At 36.9% G+C, this 21,035-nt stretch overlaps 1 protein-coding gene across 8 annotated transcripts in view; it reads left to right on the forward strand.

Moving 5' to 3' along the window:
• CRACR2B (calcium release activated channel regulator 2B) overlaps positions 1 to 21,035 on the forward strand; it is a 41,877-nt gene that overhangs the window by 995 nt on the left and 19,847 nt on the right. For 3 of the 8 annotated variants that reach the window (XM_087920939.1, XM_026706610.2, XM_087920943.1), the window contains exons 2-8: positions 8,783 to 8,862; positions 9,874 to 10,104; positions 12,435 to 12,546; positions 15,893 to 16,052; positions 16,644 to 16,790; positions 17,651 to 17,741; positions 17,886 to 17,981. In XM_087920939.1, the coding sequence (XP_087777065.1) occupies positions 9,892 to 10,104; positions 12,435 to 12,546; positions 15,893 to 16,052; positions 16,644 to 16,790; positions 17,651 to 17,741; positions 17,886 to 17,981 (819 nt within the window). In that variant the 5' untranslated portion in view covers positions 8,783 to 8,862; positions 9,874 to 9,891. Of the gene's footprint in view, positions 1 to 5,756; positions 6,083 to 8,782; positions 8,863 to 9,873; positions 10,105 to 12,434; positions 12,547 to 15,892; positions 16,053 to 16,643; positions 16,791 to 17,650; positions 17,742 to 17,885; positions 17,982 to 21,035 lie in introns of all 8 variants that reach the window. The other 5 variants (XM_087920941.1, XM_087920938.1, XM_087920940.1 and 2 more) reach the window with 3 other exon arrangements.

Genomic DNA, 21,035 nt, shown 5'->3' on the forward strand with positions numbered 1-21,035 from the left:
AATCTCCGGCACACCTTAATTTTTAAAGAAAATGTATATAGCCGCCTACTTGATCCAAGGGACTCTAGGTGCCTTACAAAGCAATAAAACACAGTAAAGAAAAAAATAATAATGGTTGAGTTATGGTGGATATATCATGAGTTTTTAGTGCACTTTGGGGAATAAGTATGCTTTGTGATGTCCAAACATCCTGCAAATAATTCATAGTTATCCTAACTGCTGTATTGTTTTAGAGAACACATTTGTGAGGTAGGCTACTCCTGTGTCTGTTTGCAACTGGAAATGTGAAACTTTTAACAAGTGAGCAAATATTTTGATCCCTTGATGCTGAATTAGATAACGTCTTATAGATTCCACTGTCTTAAAATTTTATTTTTACTATAGAATTTGATAGCCTATAGTTGCAAATATTTTATTTTCTCTAGGTGAAGCACTGCTAGGCCACAGCACCTAGTCAAACTGAGCTGATCTTGAAAATCTGTTTGCTCAGAACAGATTGAGACTATCCACCTCAAAAAACAAAAGCCTAGGACTTGAGCTTTAGTTGATTTATTTTTCATCTTAAGAAGATAGATGTTCTGACCCAACAGCCTGATCAGTTTTTTTAAAATTCTGTGAGAGTATACGACCTCTATAATTGGAGTTTTTACCATGCTCCATAAATAGATACATACCAGTAATTAAGGAGAATATTCCCTGCACTCCATACTGGAGTTCAGAATAACCTGTTGATCTTGAGTCAGTTGACAAGTAATCAACTGAAGCTCTCTCTATACACTATATGTTCTCTCTCTCACACACACACATATTTCCTTGAAAATACATTCAGATGTGTTTAAAACTTACTTCTCTTCCTCCTTGCACCCTCTATATTAGATAACAATTGATAATTGTTATGACATAGCAGTTCCTGATTGTTGATGAGTGTTATATTCACATAGGTGATAACAATGAGCTTCATGTTTTGTTTAACTTTGTTAATTTCTAGAATTTGTTATGTCCCTATATTTATTTAATTTTAACGGATTTAGTAATAAGGGGTAAAAATCTATAGTTTTATGCTGGTTCCAGTTTGTTTCTATGAATTCCTTGGAAACCTTTTAGAATTCCAGTTTGCTTTTTTTTTTAAAGGACACATGCTTTCCATTCCTTGTAGCTATAGAGATGAGTTTGAAAACACAGCTGCAGTGTTGTCAAAGGTAATCTGGCCTGAAGGAAAGTAATATGTGATTTAGATTTGCATTCAGATTTCAATATTTCTAAGTCAGCTGATTATATAGAGGAAATTGTAGCTGGCTAAAATTAGATTAAATTAAAACCAGATATTATGAAATCTAATTTTAGCCAGCTACAATTCAGAGTCCCTCTCTCCCACCACATATTTCCCTGGGAAGATGTGATTTGACTAACTATGTGCAAATAAATATGCAAATACTTTTATGTTTTTCATTCACAGTAGTTTTCCAATGTGATTCCTGAGTTTGAACAAGTTGCCAGGGCCTTTCTTAGTGAATACATTATACGTTAGACTTTTGAATTTTGATTCATTTTTTTCAGCATATTTTTCTTCCAGAATTTCCAGAAAGAGTAGTTCTGGAATTAAGGCAGAAAATGATGTAGGTATGCAGAATATTAAAAACCGAGGGATGGATAATAAGGTCATATTTGTGAAAAAAATGAAATCTTTGTTCTGTTGAAAGTAGCCCCTATAAGAGAGGATACTTATCCACTGAGTATTCTTGCAATTTATTATTCTTGCAATTTAATTCTAAGCAGAGTTGCTAAAGCATTACTTTCTATTACTTTAGTACTCTGCACATGCAACTTGAAGATTGTATAGTAATTTTTTTCTTGCTTGTTCTATAATTTATTTGATGACTTTTTGTTGGATAGTGAATGTTGCAAAGCTATATGGTAAAGGCACTTTGAGACAAATGTGACAGGTATAAAGTGCTAGCTTCCTTGTCTAATTCAGGAAGGTAGGATTTCTTTGAATGTAAGTGTTTCATGATGAAAATGTACTATTCCAGAAGCAGCTATATAATGCTTATTTGAGAGAATGTCATAATATATATTTCTTTTTTTACATAGAAATGTTATTGTATGTTCTGTGAAACGATAGGTAGTTCTCATTTACCATCTGTTCACAGTTATGACAGTGGTAGAAAAGCAACTTTGTAGATCTGTAAACTGAAAGCTGCAGACCTGGGGTGAACTGAGAGGTCATAAACTCAGTTTTGTGGTTCACTTCATTTAATCAAATTTCTAGTCTCATAGTTGCTAAATAAGGGCTATCCGTGTGTCTTTGGTTCTGTAAAAATTCTGGCATATTTCCTATCCTTCTCTCCATCTGTTTTTATTTTTTTTAAAGTGAATCTGACACACACTCTAAAAATGCCAGTTTAGACTCATATTTCATTCATTTCTTGACGTAAATTCTTGTTTTGCAAAAACTAACACCATGATAAACTATATTGCTACACAGGTGTAACAACTTTAGCAGGTCATATATTGCCAGATAACTGTCAATTTATCTCCTATAAAATACAGAAATGTTCATTTAGTTCTGGTAGCGCTAATAGAATGAAAGTTAGCTTTACTTTTAGATCCTCTAACACAGGGGTCTCCAACCTTGGCAACCTTAAGACTTGTGGACTTCAACACACTGGCTCAGGAATTCTGGGAGTTGAAGTCCGCAAGTCTTAAAGTTGCCAAGGTTGGAGACCCCTGCTCTAACAAGTGGAGCCTACATTTATAGAGTGAGTAATCTTGTTTAATCATGCTTGTTCTTTGCCTAATCAGAGAGCACAATTTCCTTTTGATTCTAGTCACTGAAAATCACAGTAATTTTTGTTTCCATTCCCACTCAAATGAACATATTGCAGCTGCATGAATTGCAGAGTTTCTTTTATTTGCAAAGCTGTCTTTCTGTAGTTGCTTTAAAACGGGCTTGGGGAATATTTAGTGTCCAAGGACCTCATGTTCTTTTGCTGTGGCATTTACAGCCACGGAACATATTAATTACAAGCAGGATCTTCTTTTAAAATGAATCTTGCACTTCCCAACGTTTAAGCCAGTATTAAAGCAAGGGCGTAATGACTACCTCCACTTATTAGGAGCACATTTAAGAAAGGGGCCCATCCCAAGAGCCACAAAATTATTGTTGTGGAACTGCATATGGCATGGGTTACCATCTGTGTTATTAGATATCAGTTTGATAAAGAATCAATTAATAAATTGCTTCCCGATTTGTGGCACTGACTGTAAGAGGATAATAAAAGATAAACTATTTTTTTAAAGCATGGAATTAGATTCTGGAAATGAGAGAGTTTCAGCCTGACCTAGTTTGAGGGCCAGGGATAAGAGATAGTTTACAATCATGCATTGTCCCATGTAATAATTTAAGTTTTACACACACTCAAACAAACCCTATTCAAGATTGGGTCTGAGCTACATTTAATGAAGAAAGAGAAAATGGCTGAAAGATCTGTGCAATCAGCTATGAGTTTGGCATATCCTATTGGGAGCCAGCTTCAAAGATTGCACTAATTTTTCCTTCTAGTCAAGTATTTATCTTGTCAATTTACCAATAATGCATGACGTTGGCAGTTTCCCTTGGCACTATTGGACCTTTTTATTTCATAACATTCTATACCAAAGGCAAAATCACCCTGAGCTTTTGTAACACAAATCCCAACTGGTTTTACTTGAAACTGTACAATACTAATTCTCAGTGGACACCACTCCATTAGATAAATCTTTGCTGACGTGTGTTCCCTGTTGTGCAGATCCTACTTCTCCCAACTTTGAGGAAATTCCGTCCTAGTCAAGAGAAACAAACATGCTCTTTGGCACATTTAAGTCCAAATGTGGTTTGGGCTTACGGCCAAAGCTTCAGATTGGTGATTCAACTCATTTATGAACTCTGCCTTCAGTTACTAGCCTGCTTGTGAAAGTTCAATTACAGGTAGTCCTCGAGTTACAAGTTTTCATTTAGTGGCTGTTCAAAGTTACAACAGTACTGAGTGTGAACAACCGTCACAAGTCACTTTTTTCAGTGCCGTTGTAACTTCGAACAATCACTAAATGAAAACTTGTAACTCAGGGACCTACCTGTACAGAGCATGGCTTCTGGAATTCTTTCCTATCCTTTTACCTGCAGTGGCCATATATGTGGAAGCAAGGGGCAAACTGCATTATTAACAATTGCTTCATATGCAAACTTTTAGAAAGCCAAAACGCATGGATAGGTATTATTAGACTATCTGGGAGCCAAAAAGCGTAAATTCATTTCCCCTCCTTACTGTTAACTGGTTAAAATCAAAAAGCTTAGCTTTATTATTCTCCAGATGGAACAATCAGCAACATTTTGACAACTGTACAAGTCTTCTACCATCTCTTTTTACTGCCTGATTCATTGGGGAAAATTCTGAGTTTCTTTCTATATCCGTTTCCAGGGGTAGGCTTCAAATGGTTTAGCAAAAGGTTCTCTGCCCAGTTGCTGGGTCAGCGTGTGTGTGGTGGGTGTGGCCTAGCTAGCCTCCTGCACTATGGGGAGGGGTTTGTTTTTGTCCTCCCTGGACTCCGGAGGCTTTCTTTGAGCCTCCAGGAGGGTGAAAATGGCTTCCCCAGAGGCTCTCTGGAAGCCAGAAACAGGCCCATTTACGGCCTTCCCAAGCTTCCGGGAGACCCGTTTTTCGCCCTCCCCGAGCCTCCATGTGCACCCTGCACTTACCTGCATCCAAAATGGGCCACGTGGGGACTCCTGGAAGGTGTGGGGTGGGCGGGGCCAGCCAGGAGTGGGATTTGGGGGTTCTCCAAACTGCACAGAATCTTAGCTAGGGGTCTTCCAAACCCCGGTGAACTCCCAGCATGATGATCAGATAAAAAGGGGAATGCCCACAGCTGAGTAATGGTCCACGGGTAGCCCACCCCTGTGACTGTTACTCAGCTGTGGGCATTCCCCCTTTTTATCTGATCATTCCCTAAGCAGAATCTCCCCCTCCCCCCTTACAAAGTCATTTTCACATTCAATTATACATTCCCATAATCATAATTATTATTTCACCTTATGTTTATTCTTATATGGAGGTGGATATTCATTGCTTTGATAATTGTTGTTGCAGAAATTATGCCAGAGTATTGTTAAATAGCTCTGTTCAGTGTGTGTTTGAGGAAAAGTGATATGAGGCGAGTTAAATATCAGGCTGCCTATGCAAAATCTAACCTAAAGGTTTTGGACGTGGGATGGTATCACTTTTTCTAAAGAACACAAAAGGAGAAAACTGGAGGAACTCATATATGTATGCAGGTTGCAAACACACATCATACAATATCTACCAGAAGTAAAAATGTAAAATTATTAGTATCCCTTGTTCCCCTTAGGTTTAAAGGTAGTTCAAGGAATAGCTTCACCATTTTAAGCCCTTCAACCAGTTAATAGCAAAGAGGGAGAAAAATGAATTTGTGTCTTTTGGCTCCCAGATAGTTTAACAATACCTGTCCACGTATTCTGGCTATCTAAAAGTTCGTATATGAATCAATTGTTAATAAGCTGGAATAATAAAGCATAGCAAAGAGCTCAGTGCTGTAATCAAAAGCTTCACCTAATTAATTTCCTTTTTTTTTTAACCATATGTCTTCTGGGACCTGCTTCTCAACTTTCTAGCTTTAGACTGTACAGCAGTAGTTACATGACAGATACTTTCAGTGTAAGGTTAACCACACTTCTTATACTAAACTCCAATTTGTTACAGTTCCTGTTTTCATCATCATACGTACCCGAACGAAACATCTGACAATATCCCCCATTCCTGTTTGACTTTACACTGTCTGCCTTTGTTCATCTCATATGAATTGTAATTGCTACGGTAGAAGGATCCCATCAATAATGTACCTTCTCAGTTCCCAGTCATTGGAATGATATTAAAGGGCGCCGAAGATAAAATAGATGTTAAGTTCAAGTTGGAGAACAGAAGCAGTCAAAAATGAAGGACAGAGGAAAATCCCCAAGCAACCCTGACCATCTCACCTGACCAAATGTTCCTTCTGGCATTTGTATGTCAAAGTTTGCTTTTGCTAGGTAAATATTACCTTAGAGGGCTGCTCTGGTATTCATAAGTAACAAGCTTTACTCAAGGCTGTTAAACACCCCCATGATCATGGCACAGAAGGTCTCCAGGGTGTTGGAATTTCTATAGCTGTGCCAAAGCCTGCTGCCCTTGGCCGGCATGGAGAAGGCCAAGGGCATCTTTCTCTTGGCTTGCTGCCCTCAGCCATCTGCTTTTCAGAACAAAGAGCACCCTCCTTTGACATTTCTGAAGCAGACCTTGCTAGCTTTGGCTTCCTCCTGACTTAATGGAAAGAAAACAAATACATGCCCAGTAGCAATTACAGGGCAGTGTCGTACCTATCAGCATTCCTGCAAGAACGTGTGCAAAATTGTCCTTATTAAATATCAAATAAATTGTAACATAACCAAGCGTAATGGGTAGAATTTCCTGCAAACTTCCTTATTCCTAGGATCCGTCTTATAGATATCAAAAAATCCTGTGAATGCCAGCAGACTAAAATATATAGTAATTTACTCATCTATCACAAAATGTTATGCATGTGTACTGTATATAAATCTCAATGTGTTTAGTTGGACTTGTTTTCATTTTCAGTCAGTGCCATTTTCACCAAAAAAATTGTTCTGTGTGAATTGATTTCAGAGATTTCAAAGAGAGAAAATAAATTGACAGAAATGCTGTGCAGAAAGAAGTTTATAGCTATATATTTTTTATTCTTCTAAAAAAGGATTATTCTTTTTCATTTTTTATTCTTTCTTGGATGGTTTTTTTTAAAGACAAGGCAATGACAATTTCTTACTGTATGAATATGTTTATCAAGTACTAAGTTTTGAAGAAATACTAAACTTCAAACATGACTTGAAAGATACTTTGCCTTGGTAACTTTACTAATTTCCTGATGGGGAGTTGAGTATATTATCACTCATTTAATATCAGTATCCGCCATTTTTCTTATCTAAAATATCCGCTTCCCCACTTAGAATTATCTGTGCAACCTACCAAGTGACATAATATATCTTGTTTGAAGATCTTAAATAAATAATGCTGAATGTCTAGCAACATATTTCTCCAGCTATTAAGCAATGGCAGTAAAAGAGACCAATCCCATGCTTTTATTGAACAACATCCTGGGACAGTTCCCAGATATATGTGTGACTCAGGCATCTATATTATCTGTATCCTTTTGTTTAGAGTCTGTGTGAAGACTTAAGGATCCCAGCATCTCTGTCTAACAATCTGGACAAATGCAGAGAACAGATGTCACTCAGGTTTTAATTGTGGAGTTCTTGATGCTCTCTGAGTTTGATTATATACTGCAAACCCCACACTCATTGGCACTGATGAAGTTAAGTTAACTGGGTAATGAAATGCCTGCAAGCATACAAGCAAGCTCAGGGAGCACTAAAAACCCCATAATTTAGACAAAGTATAGCCTCATCTTGCCTGCAGATGCCATATTTCTGGTCACTGTTGGAAGAAAAGAGAAAACATTAAATTATTTTAAAGTTCTGCTACAACACTGCCGTACAAAGTAACTGGGGTTAAAAAATAACAACAACTGAGTCTCTGCATCTCTAACAAAATATCTCTGGATTTTTTTGGAGGAAGGTTTTCTGTTTCCCTCATTGTGAAATGTGATCCTTTGCCTTTAGCTACACTGTTTTGAAGTAGTTTTATCTTTATCTTTTAATAATCCTTAGGAAAGGGCACTTAAGAATTAGACAGCTTTTGTTTACCATATTATAGAAATAAAGACTTTTTTAAAATTAGACTTCTGCTGTGCTGAACCAACTGATCTGCAATAAGAATTGGGATAGTGTGAGTACATCCTGCTACATTCCCTTGAGTGCTAATCTCTTCTGTTGAACATACAATACCATAGTGCACAACACAAAGTCTTCTTACTGGTCTTTCCTGTTTTCTGTCAAAGGACTCTTTATGACCAAACTGAATGGATTAAAAGGAGAGTTAAGCATTTCAGATAATACATGTCTGTATTTCCATGTCCTCATTTATAGTAATGCTATTTCAATTTTTCTTTCAAATGGCATGGATTCTTTTCATGGTTTTAATTACATATTGAATGTTTGGTCTTTGTAGGTTTTTGGGGAGAAAATGGGAAAATATGCCCCATTTGAGGAAAAATTGTGTTAATTCTTCAGCTCTTGAAGAGTTGTAAAAAAACAAACGCTTCTGTGAACTTGATAGCAAAGGATTTATGATCTCTGCCATCGAAATGAAGTCTTTAAAGATATATTATCTGTTAATCTCTCTTTTTTAATATACATTGGACATCCAGTTATAAGGCCACTGCCATATGCCCAAGAAGTTTTGTATATAATTACGTGGGTTGTTTACTTCTCTTTTGTCCTGTTCTCATCATATGCCAAATAAATCTCTCTCTCTCACTTTAAGTTAAGTACTGAAGAGTACTTATAAGTGCTGTTTATTTTATACAAAGATTTATATCCCTTTCTTCCAACACATATCTATCAGTCAGGGATGATAGATATCTAAAATTTAGTTTAATAGAGTTTGATCAAATAAGAAAGTTCTTTCTAAAAAGCCATATCTATGAAATTGATACCCTTGTTTTGGTGGAAGCATGTGTACTTGAATGAAATAGGTTTTAGTTTGATATTTATTTAGTAACTAATTATCTTAGGTCTGCTATGTAGCATTTAATATCTGTAGCTGTTTTTGTTTTACAGTGGATAAATTTCATAGAAGATTTATGGACAAAGATATAAGATACTCTTCTACATCAGCAAGCCTGCAGTGTAATATGTATGTAAGTAGCTTTTTTCGTAGCATGTTTTTCCAAAAGTAATCCCATGTAATTTAGCATTACTTATTCCCATCAAAATTGTAGCCTCAATCCATGCTTAACATTTAATGGAAGCAAGTTATAAGCTGCTTCCTAAACTTAGAAATTGATTGTAGACATAGGAAGCAAAAACTGAATCTAAATCAGATCTTGAATCTGATTTAGATTTTGAATCTAAATCAGTAGTGGTTTAATACAGAAGACTTTAGAATAGAATAGAATTACAGAGTTGGAAGGGACCTTGGAGGTTTTTCTAGTCCAAGACCCAACTTAGGCAGGAAACCTTACACTCTTCAGATAAATGGTTATCCAATCTCTTCTTAAAGACTTCCAGTGTTGGAGCATTCACAACTTCTGGAGGCAAGTTGTTCCACTGATTAATTGTTCTAACTGCCAGGAAATTTCTCCTTAGTTCTAAGTAGCTTCTCTCCTTGATTAGTTTCCACCCATTGCTTCTTGTCGTGTTCTCAGGTGCTTTGGAGAATAGCTTGACTCCCTCTTCTTTGTGGCAGCCCCTGAGATATTGGAACACTGCTATCATGTCATGACTTTCAGATTAAAGTCTGGAATAGTGGCATGCCTCTTTTCTATTCTATTTTCTCCAAATGTGATGCTGTAGTGATTTCATCTTGATTACATTTGCAGCAGAAGACTTGCTTTAACAATCACATATTCTATGCATAGAGCATAGAGTATTTACTTATTCTGCAATGTTCTAGAACACTAACTTTCACTTCCTCCAAAGCGCAGGTGAGCTATGTTTTGCCTCGAGATAAAGATTTTGGCAGGAGAACTGCATATTTAACTCAGTTTTATTGTGGAATAATACTGTTCTTCCCCTGTTTTTCAGTCATATAAATGATTATTCTCAATATCTTCATTGCAGAACATTTTTGGAAGTCTCTCATTCAGTATTTTAAGGAGAAAAGCAATTAAGTTCAATCTCCCCCCCTCCCCAATGTTTTATCATTCCAGTGAAAAGCTTGCGAAGCAATGCAAAGATCTGGGAAAGAACTTTCCAAAACTCTCCACCGGGAAGATAAGGAAGTAAATGAAATGACTGAAGGTGTCTCTTCACTTCCTTCTCCCCTTCTCTGCTTGAGTGGTGAGGGAAACACGCAAGCGGAAATGCTGGAAAAAGCCCAGGAGCTCTTCCGGCTCTGTGACAAGGAGGAGAAGGGCTTCATTACAAGATTTGACATGCAAGTAAGCATCTGACACTGGCTGGCTTCTCAAGACATTGTGTGGTTTGCTTGTTTGTTGTATTGTGTGAATCCAACCACTAGGCTTAGGAACGTATCATAGTGCATGGGAAGAAGCATATCACTTTATTTAACAGATTCTGTTCCAAATACAAAGCAGAAGATTCAAGCCTGGGCTTTTGAAAACAGTACTGGAGCAAAGCAACTATCAGACTGGCATCAAATATGATGCAAGATAATTTAATTATTATAGGTTCAAATTAAAATGGTTTTCTGTAAAAGTCTCAGCTTAAATGTAATACTAAAGCTGAAGATTGCTTGGTATCGACCCATGATTGACATTAGTTTTCCCTGTTTCTGTTTAGATATATCCATATGCCTTCAAGTGAATGAAAGGAATGGGGAAAACAGTCATCATTTAACTATTTTAGGTTCTTTTCTGTCATTGGTCAGTCAGCTGCTCAAAGTTTGAAATTTATCTTTCCTTTTTATTTGTTCTACATCTGGAAAGAAGTCCAAATTGCCCATATCATGTTCTGTACTTTCTGGTTGCTCAGCTAATCTAGCTTAGTACTTCGTTACATTTTTTCCAAAGATGCTTTTTCAAAAGGCAACTGGATCTTGTTTTTCCTTGCAGATGTTTTGCTTCTCATCCAAGAGGCTTCTTTAGTTTTTCTTCAAAACTGAAGAAGCTTCTTGGATGAGAAGTGATATTTCTTCAGTGAAAAACAAATTCCAGTTGCCTTTTGAAAAAGTACCTTTGGGAAAACCATGACCCGGCTGACTGGGAATTTCAATAGACATTTTTTACTTTGCGTTATCCTTTTGCCTTTTCTCACAACATACAGAGATAGTTCTTGTTTATGTTGCCTAGTCTGGTGATGATCTCTTGCTCATTCAATCAGCTAATAATTGTCACAAGAAGATCCACTTTCTGATTGGTTCCTGTTATTTGTTCACCAACTGATAGGCTGTCAACATTCCAACCATCATTTTCTCACCTCTCTTGGTTCTTGACCATCAGCTTTTCAGCAACATTGGTGTGTTCAGTGTATTTCAAACTTTTTTATCATTGTTCGACTCAAAAATGCTGAACATAACCATCTGCCGTAGTCACTATAAATTGCCAATTAAATAGTATTAATTGGTTAACCTACAATAACAACAAAATCAAAGTTTATGGCTTAATATATGATATGAATCAGTTCTAATTTATTTTATAAACTAAGGTTATATAAGCTTGTGAATTAATATAATGGGTGAATCTTGTATCATCTTCCACATTATCTCTTACTTCCCATGCATGCCGAATTTTTTAAGTGGATTTTTTAAAATAAGAAAAAGTCCTTAAACAAATGTAACACAACATAGAAAAAGACCATGCTTCATTTCTTTAAAAACACAAAGTAGTCTGTATACATAAGAAGAAATGGACACATATCTTTTAGATCCATGTATTCATGGATCATCCATGTCCATGTATTCTAATGTATATAGACCTATCTAAAAGATATGAGGACATATATCTAAATTTTACCAAGAGGCAGCAAAATTCTTCACACAGATTCTTGAAGGATAGGTACAGATACTGTGTCTAAGTCACACCTGAATCAGCAACTACTCCCAAAGCAAGGAAGGCTTTAGAATAAATCTGAAAGAAAGTACAGGTATTGAGATGCCTGTCATGGCATAAATGCAACTTTGGCTTAAATTGCCATCTTTCTATGTCTTTCTATGCAATGAAGAAATAAAACACATGAAGGCTATTGAAGGGATATAAATCTAAAAAAAAGCTTATCCTGGTCCCTTCTTTTGCATATATTTGGATACTTTGAAGAATGCTATTAAAAGAGCAGAAGAAATAGAATGGTTGTAGCTACAAATTGCAGCCAAGTTGGACAGAGTATGAGAACTTAGAGAACACCCAGTTTCTGCCCTGGCAAAATAGAATGTTCATTGTTTATATGACACCTGCCAATTTTCCACAGGTTGCATACCAATAAGGTTATTCAGGACTTCATTCTCTCTGGTTTATCATACTAAATGCTAATTATAATTATAGACTATGGTGGTTAAGACTCACCTTAACTAGAAATTCTACCCATTAATGTGAGATTAGAGCAGAAAATGCAAGAGTGTAAATCGTCAGATCCACGTTTTCAAGGAAAGGTTCCCCCCCCCTCATTCCTTCATCTGCCATTGTACAATAACTTGGCAAACTTAGTTCTTTGGAGACAATTGGGGAAATGAAGTGAGAATAATATTTTATATTTGTTCTGTTAATTATAGATCTAAATCCTGAATCTGATGCTCTTTTTTTCTTCTTTTCCACAGCGGTTACAAAGTGAACTACCATTCACGACTGAACAGCTGGAAGCTGTTTTTGACAGTCTGGTGCAGGACAATAATGGTTACCTCACCCCAGTAGAATTCAGTGTAGGCCTAGGTAAGAGAAGAAGGAGAAGGGGAGTTTGGAAGGTGATGATAGTTACATGTGGAACAATGATGGCTGCTTCTGTAGGCAGGAAATCCATATTTCTGTTTTCAGACAGCTGAGAGCTGGGAATGGAACCATACTGAGAATTGAGTCTACAGTAGCAGGCAAGGTAGTAATATATGAAGAATTGAAAATATTGCTCTACTCTGCAGCAAAGATAGATGGACGGATAGACAAGGAGTAGATCCAAGCTGGTGGATTATTTGTCTTTGTCACTTTACTGTTTAGTAAAACAAACATCATTTACAAATGTTGGTGTACCTTCAGAATTGTTTTGCCCCATGTCTACTCCACAAACAAGTTTCTCAGAGTAGTGAACATCTGGAAGTCATACCAAGCATCATGTTTGTAGAACAGAGTATGGAATATACTTCCTCTTATTGTGAGTCATGTTGGGATGAGGTTTCCTTGCAACAACCTGTTGTCCTATTAAGAAGTCTTCCAACACTTCTCATTTACTGCTAAAATACCCAGCAAGCAAAATCCCCCATGCAGCCAAAGAAGTAGCTACTGTAAAAGAGACCCATTTGCTATGAGCTGGCTTTGAAGGAGGCAAGGTTACTAAAATACCCTTGTGCTGATTAGAAGAAGCCAAGTTCCTCTGTTTAAGAAGACAACTTAAGTCAACAGTTCTAATACTGTGTTTCGAAGCAGGCTGATCATAGTGATCAGACCTAGGGAATTGGGTAGGAAAGCAGTGAGAGATTCTGATTTGATGAACTAGAATAGAGACATGATATGGTTTATTTTACCCAAAGGGTAAATATCTTGGAGTTCCAAGAATAAACAATTTAGGTATTTGACCTAGGCTACACATTTAGGAGGCAGTAATCACAGTACAGCTAGTCCTTAATTTATGACCACAATTGAACCCAAAATTTATGTTACTAAATGAGAAATGTGTTAAGTGAGTTTTGCCCATTTTATGAATTTTCTTGCCACCTTTGTGAAGTGAATCACTGCAGTTGTTAAATCAGTAACACGGTTGTTAAGTGAATCAGATTTCCCTATTGACTTGGCTTATCAGAAAGTCACAGAAAGGTGGTCACATAACCCTGGAACACTGCGACCGTCATAAATATGAGTCAGTTGTTAAGCATCTAAATATAAATCACATGAGCGTGTGGATGCTGTAATGGTCATAAGTGTGAAAAATGGTCATGTCACTTTTTTCAGTGTCATATCTTTGAACGGTCACTAAGCAAACTGTTATAAGTCAAGGACTACCTGTATAGAATATTGCTAGTACTAGTCTAATCCCAGAATAGTTAATGGTTGACTATCTATCAAGGAATCAGAGCCGCTGTATTAAAAAACTGTCAGCTGCAAACAATCAGAACCACTCATAGATAGCTAAAGCAAGCAACTTTATTCTCTTCCTAAATTACAAGAATCTCCCCAGACTGCTCGCCTTTCCTTGGGAACAACCACATAAGGCTTCATGAATCTTGGGGGTGGAAGGTTTATGCTTTTTGTACTTGTGCAAGGATTCTAAGCTAAGCCCATGCTTGACCCCTCCCCCAACTTCTAACCTAACTGGCAGTTTCCCAACAAAAACTCTGAAATCAAGTGTTTGCCAAGCCAATAATAATAATAAGGGGAATGTCACAGTCAGCCTATCAAAAATGAGAAAGCCAGTCAGACAAATCGCTCTGATAAAAATACTGGGGGATGGGGGTGGGGTGGGTGTAGCAGAGGGAAGGCATCCCTGTGCTCTGTCTTCTGAGCTAAGCAAGACAATTCTAAGGGAGAGTAATAGTAGAAGAAAGCAATAGGCCCTCTCTGATAGCAGCTTCCATATTTTGGCATTAATTCACCCCTAACAGCTATTATGGCAGATATAACACTATGCTACTATTTGTTTTGCCTTAGTATTGTGTGCAAATCAGGTCAGGTCAGCAAATCATTTAACAAACGATAGTTTTTTTTAAAAAATGAGTTATTAATATGTGTAAATGATGATGATGATGATGATGCAAGATTCAACCATAGTCTTTGTTTGGGTTGCCAGAGTTTAGTCCTGGAAACAAACAATACAGGTAGTCATTGAATTACAACCCTAATGGAGTCTGCCCATTACAGTTGTGAGTCACTGCAGTCCTTAAGTGAGATGCCCTCATAAATGCCTCACTCAACAACCACTGTCCCCACCCTTCCATAGGTGATTGCAATGAGTTGCTAAATGGATGGGGCAAAAGAGCTGTTTGCTGAAGGAGAACAGGCAGTTCCCCTCTGCACAGAACTGGTGATCTGGATGACCTGAGCTTCCTTGATCTGTCCCAGGAAGCCATATTGGCTTCCCTCACCACCATGCACTAGAAAATCAGAAAGCCTATCTCTGTAGCCCAGGGTGGGGGGTGGGGAGTCAGCCCACTGCACAGGGAAGTGAAGCTGTCCTAACTTCGTTCCTTCGTACAACATGTCCCTGCACTGCCTTCCCTGGCTAGAGGAAAAGCTGCCTCTCTAACTAGGGTGTGTGTGTGAGAGAGAGAGGGGCGGGGAGGTGGAATTGGTACACTGTTTAGAGAAACAGAATGGCTTGTGACCTCCTCATCCAGCTTTCCTGTTGACTTTCTCAGGAAGCTGGCAGGGATGATTGCAAATGGTGATCACACAAGGTTGCTAACAGCCCAAATTGCAACCACATGACTGCAGGGGCTCTGTAATGCCCGTGACTGTGACCGTCAATCATATGTACCTTTGTTCAGCACCATGTTAGTTTCCGATAGTTGCTGAATGAATAGCTGTAAGTTGAAGACTACCTGTATGGAATAGCAGAGAACATTTTTAACATGAGGAAGCTGCCCCTACTAGTATGATTGACTATAGTTTCCAGAATTTGCAGCCAGCATGGTGAAAGGTCTGAGGTTTATACTCAAACATACTTACGAATACTGAGTGAGGGAAGGGTGATAAGCAGAATTACCTTCATTGTCACAGAATAACCACAGTTCACTGCATAAATTATGTGGGTGGGCTAAGGATGGCCAGTCCTATTCTTCTTTGGACAAGCCAGGTAGTTAGTGTGATTTAGAAAGCCACTTTCTAAGTTAAAATGGGGGCTATGGATTTGCTATTTCACAAAGGGTCTTTAATTTTGCTTCCCGAATTAATTATTTGGTCCTGATGCTGCAGTCTGGGACTGTGTCTTGAAGTTGGTAACTTCAGTGAGCTTCCAGTCAGTATTGTACTTCTCTCTCTTTACAAACTAGCCCAGAGCGAAAGAACCCTAAAGCAAATTTCCTTTCTATGGTGATCTGCAAGGTGATCTCATTTCATTCCCTTATTTTCATAGGGAAGTTCTTTGGAAACAAGCCACACCAAAACTCTGAAAATGCCAGTCACGAGGAGACCTTTGAGTCTAGCTGGTCGGAGGAATTGGAGCAGACAGATGAAGGGGAGAAACAGTTTTGTTCTGTGTTGGAGCAGCTGGAAGCATCCCAGGTCTTTGAAGAGTAAGATGGAACTCTCCAATCTGTTTTTTTCTATTGGAGTATGAATATTATAATGGTTGAATTCAACAGCCTTACGTTCAAAAAAGGGTTGCCTTGAATTTTGTACGGCATCTCTTTGCTATATAATTAGTGAGCTATATCTATTGCCTTTAATCTGTAGAATAGGGGTGAAGACGCTCTGACTCTCCAGCTGTTGCTGAATTACAGCTCCTAATATCTCTTACCAGTGGTCCCATTGACTAGAACTAAGGCCATGGTGGGCTATGGATTTCTTATGCCCGTGGCAGAACGTTGCTAACTCTTCTGCTTTTCTGTTGCTAGGCCAAGAAGGACTAATGCATGATGTTGTGACAATATTAGTGAAGGAAGAAGAGTAAAAATTTGGGTTGGTAATGTAATAAAAGTCAACCAAAACTATTTTGAGGGGGGAAATGTGCAAACCTAATGTCCAGAAAAAGCTCAGACTTTATGATTTATGTCTTTCCTTGTGTGGTCTGCTTGTTCTTATCATAAGGAAGTGTGGGTAGGAATAGAACTTAAAGTAGTGTCTTTAAAAACATTTTGCTGGGATCTCCATTGCCTTTACTCCAGTCAGGGTGAAGTTCAAGAGCTTTGGGTTCGAATCCGAAAAGGGGCACCCGAACTCCTAGCCAGTTTCGAAGAGTTTCTTTTCCATATTTCCTCATACATCAAGGATCTGCACCATGAGAAAGAATCCATTGAACTGGTATTAAAACGGTAAGCAATTTCCATAATGTCTTAATGGCTTCTTTTATTAAGTTGAAGACTGGGGCATTAGCTTCCCATGGACCATCAACAGGGATTAGCAGAATGTGGGAATCTAGAGGATAGACTATGTTTTCCAAGTATGATAGTCCTAAAGTTTTAATATAGAAGGCATCCTTTCTGTAAAATATTGTTGATGATAAAATATTCATGCATAGCATGGAGGCATAGTTGAAGTAAAATATGGGGCTTAACTTTGATGTCAAGATTAGCCAACTGTTTGTGAATAAAACAAAATAGATAAAATGTCAGTAATTTAAATCAGTCATTGTGTCAATTTAATATAAAACACGATTAATCTAATCTTTTATTTTATAGTCATTTGATACACAACAATGAGTCTTACTGGAATAATTTTTCCAGCCTAGCTACAGTTGCTAAAGATTGCAGATAGGATTGTAAAACTTACAGCAAACATTAACTGTCCAGAAACAACATATTAAGCCTATTATAAAGAATCCTGAGTTTTGCTTTTTAGGAATTTTTCTTTTTATGGGCAGCAACTATTTAAACATTCAGATATTTTTGTAGGACTGTGAGAGTGTCATAATTAATGAGTATGTGAAAAGTGACAGGGTGTATCATGTGATGAAGTGGAATGTATTTATTTTGCTTTAAAGAAAAGATTTCTCCCGTTCTCTTACTTTGTTTTCATTTTTTGTTTAGTTTACCCAACCCAATGTTTTTCAGACTTGGCAACTTTAATATGTGTGAACTTCAGCTATGAGAGTTCTCCAGCCAGCATTGTTGCCAAGTTTGAAATACACCGGTATACACTTTTTCCACATCTTCTTCCTGTTCTATTTTTTTAGAAGAGAGACAGACCATGACCGAGAAATCAGGTGTCTCTATGAGGAAATGGAGCAACAAATTAAAGCTGAAAGGGAGCGGCTGGTCCAGCAGGTAAACCCCTGTCCTGCACACAGTCCTAATCCTTGATTACTCCTATGATGTTCGGCAAATGCTCGGGATGATTTTATGGAGGAAGAAAGAAATTGGAAGGAACACCTGTTCCTCTGCTTTTTTTTTTTTTTTTTTTTTTTGCAGGAGTCATCAACAAGGCTTGAGAAAAACAACATGTTTCAGAAAGAGTTGCATAACAAAGAGCAAGAATTTGAGAAAATTCTTTACCGGCAGAAAAAGGTGACTGAGGCCTGCTTCTCATCCTTTCATGATTACCACCAAGTTATCATTCAGTAAAGGAGTAACAATTTTTACTTATAAACTATCCTTCCCAATCTAGTGTTCCCTAAATATACTGGATTATGATTTACAGAATCCTTGATAAATGTTTGGAGGATATGGAATAGAGAAAGGCTGCTACAAACTATTTGTTGATTCCATCAAGAGAAACTCATGGGTTAAAATAAGTTTTTTTGTATATGCACAAGTCATGCAAAGATGCATTGGAAGGTACATCTTGTCTGGCTGGCAGTATTTTTTTGCAGAACTAGAACTGGATTAGGGTACAAGAGGTTATTGTACACATTCCAAATTAAGATGTAGACCTGTTGGGAAAGGAAGAAGTAAAATACTTTCTGCTCTATTTATTATTTCATCATTCTTGGTCCATTTGGTTCCAATAAGCATGAGTGTTATCATCTCTAGGCTTTCTATTGTCCTTTCATTGCCATGTTACATCAAAATATGATCGAAAACTATGATAGGAAAGCTTTGTGGGGTTTTTTTTTTACAGTCTTTGATTTGTGACTTGGATCTTGGATTTGGATCTAAATTCAAGAAAATGATTGGCACAATTTATTCGAACCAAAAAGCTAGGGTAATTATAAATGGGGAGATTACTGAGAACTTTAAGATTATGAAAGGTGTTAGGCAGGGATGTCCAATGTCGCCTCTGCTTTTTTTCTTGACCATCGAAGTGCTTTTAAATCAGATTAGACAAAGAAAGGAGATAATTGGATTGAAGAGCAAAAAAGAAGAATATAAAGTACAGGCGTTTGGGGATGACTTAGTGTTTTTTGTGGAAGATCCAATGGAGTCAGGGACTTATCTAATTCAAGAATTAGAAGAATATGGGGTAGTAGCAGGACTAAAAATTAATAAAGATAAAACAAAAGTAATAACCAAAAACTTGATAGAAAGTAAAAATAAAAACAATTGGAAAGGAAATTGGGATTACAAAGTGTCAAAAAACTTAAATATCTAGGAATTTGGTTAATAGGAAGATGCTCTTCCATAAAAGAGGATAATTATATGAAATTACTTTTACAGATAAAGAAAGATCTGGCCAATTGGGGAAAATTACAAATATCACTATTAGGCCGAATAGCAGCCATAAAAATGAACATACTACTATTATACTATTTTCAAACAATACCTATAAAATTGGATAAGATTTTTTTTCAGGAATTAGATAGGATGGTAATGAAATTTATACGGATGGGGAAAAAAGCACAAATAAAATTGAAAACATTACAAGATAGTAGAACCAGAGGCAGCCATGGACTCCCAAAATGGGAAACATATTATCAAGCAGCAATTTTACTATGGGTTAAGGAGTGGATAAACTTAAAAAACAAAAGTATTTTGGCGATAGAAGGTCATGACCTCCAAATTGGGTGGTATGCCTTTCTATGGGATAAAAAGGATAAGATCCACTCCTATTTCCATAGACATTTGATAAGGGACTCACTTTTACAAACATGGGAGAAAATTTTTTAAAAAGCATTATTTGAAAGGACCAAACTGGATCTCAACTATGGAAGCTATATTATATCCAAATACAAGGGACATTAAAAGAATGATTAGATATAAAGAATTGGTAGATGAACAGGGGGAATTAAAAACACTAGATAAACTAAAAGAACAAGGGATAATATTAGACTGGTGGGTATATTTGCAAATTCAAACTAAATTTAAGAAAGATGTAAAGGAGCTAGGGATAGATGAAGATTTACAAAAATTGGACCAAACCTTGACAGGCAAAGATATAAAATTTATAACATGAAAATATAATTATTTACTGGAGGTAGAACTAGAGGAGGAAATTGTTAAGGGACCAATGATTGCCTGGGCGAGATATGTGGGTCATAATATAAATTTGGATGAGTGGGAAAAGACTTGGACCAAGAAATGAAAGCTGACTTTGTCGACGGAATTCAAAGAAAATCAATATAAAACGTTTTGTAGATGGCACTTAGTGCTGGCACGACTGGCGAAAATGTATCCAACCTTGAAACCAGAATGCTGGAAGTGCCATCAAAAGAAAGGAACGTTTTGCCATATGTGGTGGCAATCTATAGAAATCAAAAAATACTGGAAGAAAATACAGAGATGGCTTTTTGAGATTACAAAATATAAATTGAATTTGGAACCCAAAATGTTTTTATTAGGTATGATCAAAGGGAATTTGAGTAAAGATAAAAGATACCTTATTGTACACATCTTAACTGCAGCAAGAATCGTGTTAGCACAAAATTGGAAGAGTTATAAAATACCACCAGATGAAGTTTTAATTCAAAAAATAATGGTCTGTGCTGAACTAGATAAATTCACTATGGAACTGAAAGGCAAAGAGGGTTGAGAATACTATGTGACATGGGAGAGGTGGTAGGAATGGGTGAAGGATAAGGATAAAAATAATGTATAGTCACAAAATAAGAAACGTGTATATACAATGACACATGTTAATGGAAATGAGATTTTTGAGATTTTTGTATTTTTTGTTTTTAAAGAATAAAAATTAAAAAAAACACTAGAATTGCAGGAATAAATATGATAGGCTTTGAAAAGCTCTTGATTGCAAAGTCAGAATGCATGCATGGATGGAAACATTTCTGTCTGAATACCTTTTTGGAAACTGTAATGGATGAAATCAGTGCTAAAATGGACAAAGCCATCTTCTATTTAAGGAAAGATATAAGTTTAAAATGCCCATTTGAAGAGGGATGTAGCCTAGCCTGCCACCTCTGTTAAGAAATTGATATCTCATGGTGTGGCGAGCAAATAATTTTCACAAGAGTCCTTGCATTTGGAGAAGATACATCTATGATTACGTCTAACCATACCCAATTGGTTTAAGTAACAGCTGTCTGGTTAAGAGCCAATTACATAATATTGATATAGCAAACTTCATGAAATTCCTCACGTAGGAATCCATGACTGTAGGCCAAGTTTCTTCTGAAATCTTATCTTAATCTGCAAGGCTTGGTCCAACTGCTTTTGAATAGTATCTGC

Source organism: Pseudonaja textilis, chromosome 1, assembly GCF_049901715.1.
Source record: "Pseudonaja textilis isolate UNSWEBS1 chromosome 1, rPseTex1.2, whole genome shotgun sequence".
NCBI classification, from domain to species: domain Eukaryota; kingdom Metazoa; phylum Chordata; class Lepidosauria; order Squamata; family Elapidae; genus Pseudonaja; species Pseudonaja textilis.